The sequence below is a fragment of the Cervus elaphus genome, chromosome 11 (genome assembly GCF_910594005.1).
Source record: "Cervus elaphus chromosome 11, mCerEla1.1, whole genome shotgun sequence".
Taxonomy (NCBI): domain Eukaryota; kingdom Metazoa; phylum Chordata; class Mammalia; order Artiodactyla; family Cervidae; genus Cervus; species Cervus elaphus.
The window spans coordinates 4595388-4601387 of NC_057825.1; the positions used below are offsets into that span (position 1 = coordinate 4595388).

The window sequence follows — 6000 nt, forward strand, 5'->3', positions numbered from 1 at the left end:
CAGTGTGCTGTGAAGCACACAAAAGCAAACCCACTTGTAGAGGACCCACGCATGTGACAAGGTGCACCGGACACGTGGACTGACTTACGTAACTGGAGATGCAAACACATACTCGCATTTTGAAAGTTCTCAGCTTGAAGGTTCATCTATAGGGGACTTGCCCTGGGTTTCACCGCAGTCACAGTGCATCCTCATGTCTAGGCTGGGTCCAGAGGCTCGATTTTCCTCTAACAAACTTAGAGCAGCGTCGCCTGTACCTTGCCCAGCGTCATGTTTGGGAACTGCTGGCTTGAGTGACGCCCTGCTCTGTAGTGCGTGACGAATTGCTTCTTGCATTCAGCAGACCCCACTTCCTGAGTTTGAATCTGGCTTTACCCTCCAGACTCCATGACTTTGGGCAAGTTACATAATGTCTTTATGCCTCATTTGAAAAATGGGTGAACAATAGGGCCTACCTCTCATAGGATTTTTTAGAGGGTTGAAGGAGAGACTGTGAGTGAACCCGTTAGAGCTGGGTCTTGGCACACAGTAAAGCCAGTAGTGATACGTTGTCATCATAAGCACCCTCTGTCCTTGACCTTGAAAAGAGGCATTGTCAGACCATCTCAAGATTCAATCTCTTTTCTTTAGAGATCATAGACTACCTTTATGAGACGAGTCTACCGCTGCTTAAAGAGAAGTTGGAGAAGATGATGGAGAAAAAGGGGACTGAGATCCAGGCTCCAGCAGCCCCTAAGCCCGTCTTCCTGTTTCGAGACATCTTTTATTATGATGATGACGACAGTGAGGGAGAAGACAGAGATGAAAAAAGTTAAGCAGCTGATACTCTCTCTTGTCCATTTTTCTAGGTTTGGTTTTATTTATAGATGTCAATAAAGATATTTTCACTATTGATTTTACTAAAGAAGGGTCTGAAAATGATAACTTATATTCTGAAGCATTTAAACATTGGTTCACATTTCATATTCAAGTCTGTCTGAATGTGAAAAGAAAGGTGAGTGTGTGGGTTGATTTAGTATTTCTGTGCCATTATGTCAAGAAGACCCCCTGGAGAAGGGAATGGCAGCCCACTCCAGTATTCTTGCCTGGGAAACCCCATGGACAGAGGAGCCTGGCGGGCCACAATCTGTGGGATTGCAGATAGTCGGACACGGCTGAGTGACTAGCACTTTGACTTTTGAATGCTTTTCACAAAACAGCGGGGTCCCAGATCCTTCTAATGGCAACAAGGTAGTCATGTCCTATGAACATTTTCTCTTTTTTTTTTTTGGCTGCGCTGTGCAGCTTTTGGAGTCTTAGCTTCCTGACCAGGTACTGAACCCAGGCCTTAGGCAGTGAAAGCACAGAATCCCAGCCACTGGACCGCCACAGAATTCCTCCAGTGAACATTTTCATGGTGTGGATTCGACTATATGTACCCTCGACAAAAAAAGAACATTAACAACTTTATTAGTGCGTGCCATTTTGCTTTCTGTTTTTCAGTTGTTTAGACGTATGTTCTGTGTGTGTATTAGGTCAGTGGTACAGGGAGGTTTGTGTTTCCACGGCCTGGTTTCAGTTCCCGTGTGCCCGTCACGGTGGGTGTATCTCATCTTCCTGTGTGTGATTCTCGTGTCTGAAGATAGGTGTTGTCCATACAAGTGGCCCTTTCAAAGCCAGTCACAGAATTCATCTGCTGTTTAACTGGAAAAAACAAACCAGCCAGCAGTCTCTTCCACTGCTTCTGGAAAAAACTGCTTCCGTTAGACTTCCTGACAGGTGCTGCCTGGGCCTCGGTCACAACCCATGCCTGATGGAATCTGAAAGGTAATCTTAACATTGGGCTAATCCATCGATCGGGAAAGCAAACAGCTCTAGATACTTCAAACAGAAGATTTAATATAGGGATTTAGGTTATGAAATTGTTCATAAGACAAAGGGGCAAACGGGAGAGGCTGAACTGCGCAGCGATAGGGAACTGAGGGGAAGCGGCTACAGCCCTGAGCGGCTCAGATGAACACGCCCTGGTGCTGACTTTGCAGACTCTGGGCTGTCTGCTGCTACAGGAGCCTGTGCACCTGTGTCTGCTTAGAGCACAACGGCTTCCGCCTCCCTCCTACTGCCTAGCCTCCCACGAGTGCCTCCCATGGGCAGCCCCTTAGCAGAACCCTGCTGGTGAGGGGAATCAAGTCCCCAGGCTTCTAGCCTCATCTGTACAGGGGAGAGCATAGAAAAGCAGGTGTGGGTGAACAACATCCTATGCCATGATGTCCCCCTCTGTGCCGAGATGCAACGCCCCCTCTCCTGAGTATTCTCTGATGTTTATGTAGCACCAGGATGTGTGATGTTGGTTAACTCATCCACAGAGCTAGACGTTCTCCCAAACTTGCCATCATGGGAGAAGGAAGAATATGGAGAACGAGTTTAGGACTCCTAAATTCAGTTCAGTTCACTTACAGTCGCTCAGTCGTGTCCGACTCTGCAACCCCATGAACCACAGCACACCAGGCCTCCCTGTCCATCACCAACTCCCGGAATTTACCCAAACTCATGTCCATTGAGTCAGTGATGCCATCCAACCATCTCATCCTCTGTCGTCCCCTTCTCCTCCTGCCCTCAATCTTTCCCAGCATCAGGGTCTTTTCAAATGAGTCAGCTCTTCGCATCAGGTGGCCAAAGTATTGGAGTTTCAGCTTCAGCATCAGTTCTTCCAATGAACACCCAGGACTGATTTCCTTTAGGATGGACTGGTTGGATCTCCTTGCAGCCCAAGGGACTCTCAAGAGTCTTCTCCAACACCACAGTTCAACAGCATCAATTCTTTGGCGCTCAGCTTTCTTTACAGTGTATCCCCAGACCTCTCACCATGTTGTACACGCAATAGACACTCAATAAATATTCAGGAAACAAGTGAGGATTTTCTTTTTAACAAGCATTTTGCCCTAGTCACCTCCTTCTGTCTGTCAAACATACCAATCTTCATGCTGATGGGAATATGACTTCCCTTGTGGTTCAGCTGGTAAAGAATCAGCCTGCAATGTGGGAGACCTGGGTTCAATGCCTGGGTTTGGAAGATCCCCTGGAGAAGGGAAAGGCTACCCACTCCAGTATTCTGGCCTAGAGAATGCCATGGACTGTATAGTCCTTGGGGTTGCAAAGAGTAGGATACACTGAACGACTTTCACTTCTGGAGGACAATGTGGTAGAATACATCAGAGCCTTAAGAATGTACATGTTCTGAGCGTCTAAACCGGTCCTCTGGGAGCAGTACGCCTTCTGGGAGACCAAGAAAAGCCAGGTGGGATGTCCACTGTGCAGCAGACAAAGAATGTGAACCAATGTGGGGGACCAAGGCCAGTTCTGCTGTGTCCCCCGAAAACTGCAACGCCAGGCACAGTGCCTGGCATGGAGTGCCACCCAAGACCACCTTTGCCCCCTAGGTAGTGGTGGGACTGGAATCTTATACAGCAAAGAAGGACAAAGTGGCACCTCTCTGATCCCTCCCTGCGGCAGGCCTCTGAAGCAACCCAGGAAGTCCCAGAGAGTCAGAGGATGAGAAAGGATGAAGGAAGCAGAGTCAGGGTGGAGCAACAACCAGAAGGTTGAGATCGGCTGTGTCTGTCTTTGAAGATGAAGAGGCCACCAGCCAAGGAATACAGGAGGCCTCTAGGAACCGGGAAAGGTGAGGAAGTGAATTCTTCCCCAGCATGCTAAGGGGGAACACAGCCTTTATGACACCTTGATTTTAGAGACCCACATCAGACTTCCGACCTGCAGAGCTGTAACATAATCATTTGCATCATTTAAAGCCACTAGGTATGCAGCAATCAGTGATGGCAGCAACAGGAAGCCCCTGCCCTGCCAGCTCTCTCTACTGGAAAGCCCAGCGGATTCAGAGGTACAGGCTCCACATGCCAGGCTTCAAGACCACCAGTGCTCCGTGCGCTGACTCAGGCCCTGCAGGGCTGTGGGTAATTGGGAAGAGGTTCCAGTTAGCCACTGGGGAGACCAGAGTTCTGTCCCTGGCCCCAGTGGGGAACAGACCTGCCAGCTGCTGCACGTGGAAAAGAGCACTTGTGCTTTGGAGTCTGCAGGGCCTGAATCCAAATCCTGAATTGGCCCTTTACTAAGTGCATGACTGTGGACGAGACACTTACCCTTTGCTGCCTTAGTTTCCTTCTGTGTAAAATGGGGAGAGTGGTCCATACCTTAGAAGACTGTTAGATTAAATAAGTTCACACAGGGAAAGTGCTTAGAACAGTGCCTGATACCTAATAAATGCTCCCAAAAAATGGGGAAAAAAAGAATGTACATATTCTGTGATCCAGCAATTGTACTTCTAGGACCTAAAGGGAAAATAAAATAACTGTAAAAGAATGGCAGATTTATAATATGAAACCTAGAAATGAGTGTTCCTAATAGGAAATTCACTGTATTATGGTATATTCCTCGAATCAAATATTGTTCAGTCTCTAAGTCATGTCCAGCTTTTTGTGACCCCATGGACTGCAGCATGCCAAGCTTCCCTGACCTTCACTACCTCCCAGAGTTTGCTCAAAACTCCTGTCCATTGAGAATGGAACATTAGGCACTAATTAAAAGTGATAGATTTGGTTAACGTAAAAGGTGAACAGTATTATCATCTAAAATACGGAATGAAGTACTTTCTATATTTCATTCAGAAAGATACGTATATTTTCTTAATTTTGTTACCAGTAAAAGAAAGAAAACTGTGTAAATACAGAGGCATTGAAAGGTATAGGAGGAATGAAACTGGAAGTGCTGACAGCGCTTCTCTCCAGGCAGTGGGATTGTTGAGTTTTGGGGCTAGAACTCTCGACCTGCAAGTGCCCGAAAATCAGGCTCAGGTAGACCAAAGGGATTTGGGAACTCTCAAGACTGAAAGTCCAGAGGGAGAAGATGGGTCCAGTTACTCAGCATCCTCAAAACATGTGTTCTTGCTGATTCTAGGCTCTCCCTTCTCCAGAGTCCACTTTGTCTTCAGTCCACACAAGGGGGCCCCCTTTTGCCCCAAGGATGCCTTCGTGGAGCCCCATGTTATAGCATTCTTATTATTTAAATAGAGGGTGCCATTCAGAGAGGAGAACAACAGCTGTTGCTCAAATCCTGGCTTTTGTTCCCAGCACCCAGATTAGAGCTTGTGCCCAACTCTGAGCTGTCACTGCAGCCCGGAAAACAGGATGGTCTTCAGCCCACCTGGGTCCTTGCTGGAGCTCAGCACGCCTATGTGACTGAAAGGGTAAATGCCCCAGCGGAAAACCAGGGTTGCAATATAGCAGAAGAGGTGAATGGACTCAGAGAAAGCAACCCACACATGCAGGCGTGTGGGTAATTACCTGTGCTGTGGATTTGACCCGAGAAACTTGGGCACTTTGTGAAAGTTTAGTTTTTTAATTTTTTCTCATCCCTAGTTCCATGCCCCTCCACCCCCCCCCCAAAAAAAATCTTACTTTTGCCAAACACCCTTTTTACATACAAAGATTCAGAAAGCTGGAAGACAGAGATGGGACGGCTAGACTGTATTTGTCAAACACAGGTCTGAGAGGAGAGAAAAGGGAAAACCCTGAGTTTGGTTTGAATGTGTAGACTTTGTAGGATCGACAGGGACCATTTGAGGAGACCCCAGTCTACAGCATGGAGAGAAGAGAAGAAAAAGCCACACTAGAGAGATGGGTTGGTATGTTAACTCCATCAGGGTGAAAGTTGGAGCCATGAAATGAACAAGCCCATTTAGAGCAAGGAAAAGGGCAGGAGAGGAAACTGGTACTACTCTGAGGAGTAGACTCAGAAAGTGAACAGAGGTAAAGAAAGAAAAATTACCTAACACAAGACATTGGAACAAATAAAACTTTTAATAGCCTTGACTGCATTTATTTGCCTTCTTGACCCTGTTCTTGGCCACTGAGCACTTTCAATAAGCAGGACTTTTAGCTGTTTATCTTAATTTGTAGACTTCAGTGTCTAACAAAGAGGTCCAGGACCACAGCACAAAGGAGGTAA

General features: G+C 47.0%; 1 protein-coding gene across 3 annotated transcripts in view; it reads left to right on the forward strand.

The window, feature by feature from the left end:
- Positions 1–904, forward strand: part of TTF1 (transcription termination factor 1) — a 28805-nt gene extending 27901 nt beyond the window's left edge. For all 3 annotated transcript variants that reach the window (XM_043916527.1, XM_043916528.1, XM_043916530.1), the window contains one exon: positions 631–904. In XM_043916527.1, coding sequence (XP_043772462.1) covers positions 631–815 — 185 coding nt within the window. In that variant the 3' untranslated portion in view covers positions 816–904. The remainder of the gene's footprint in view (positions 1–630) is intronic.
- The last annotated feature ends 5096 nt before the right edge of the window (positions 905–6000 follow it).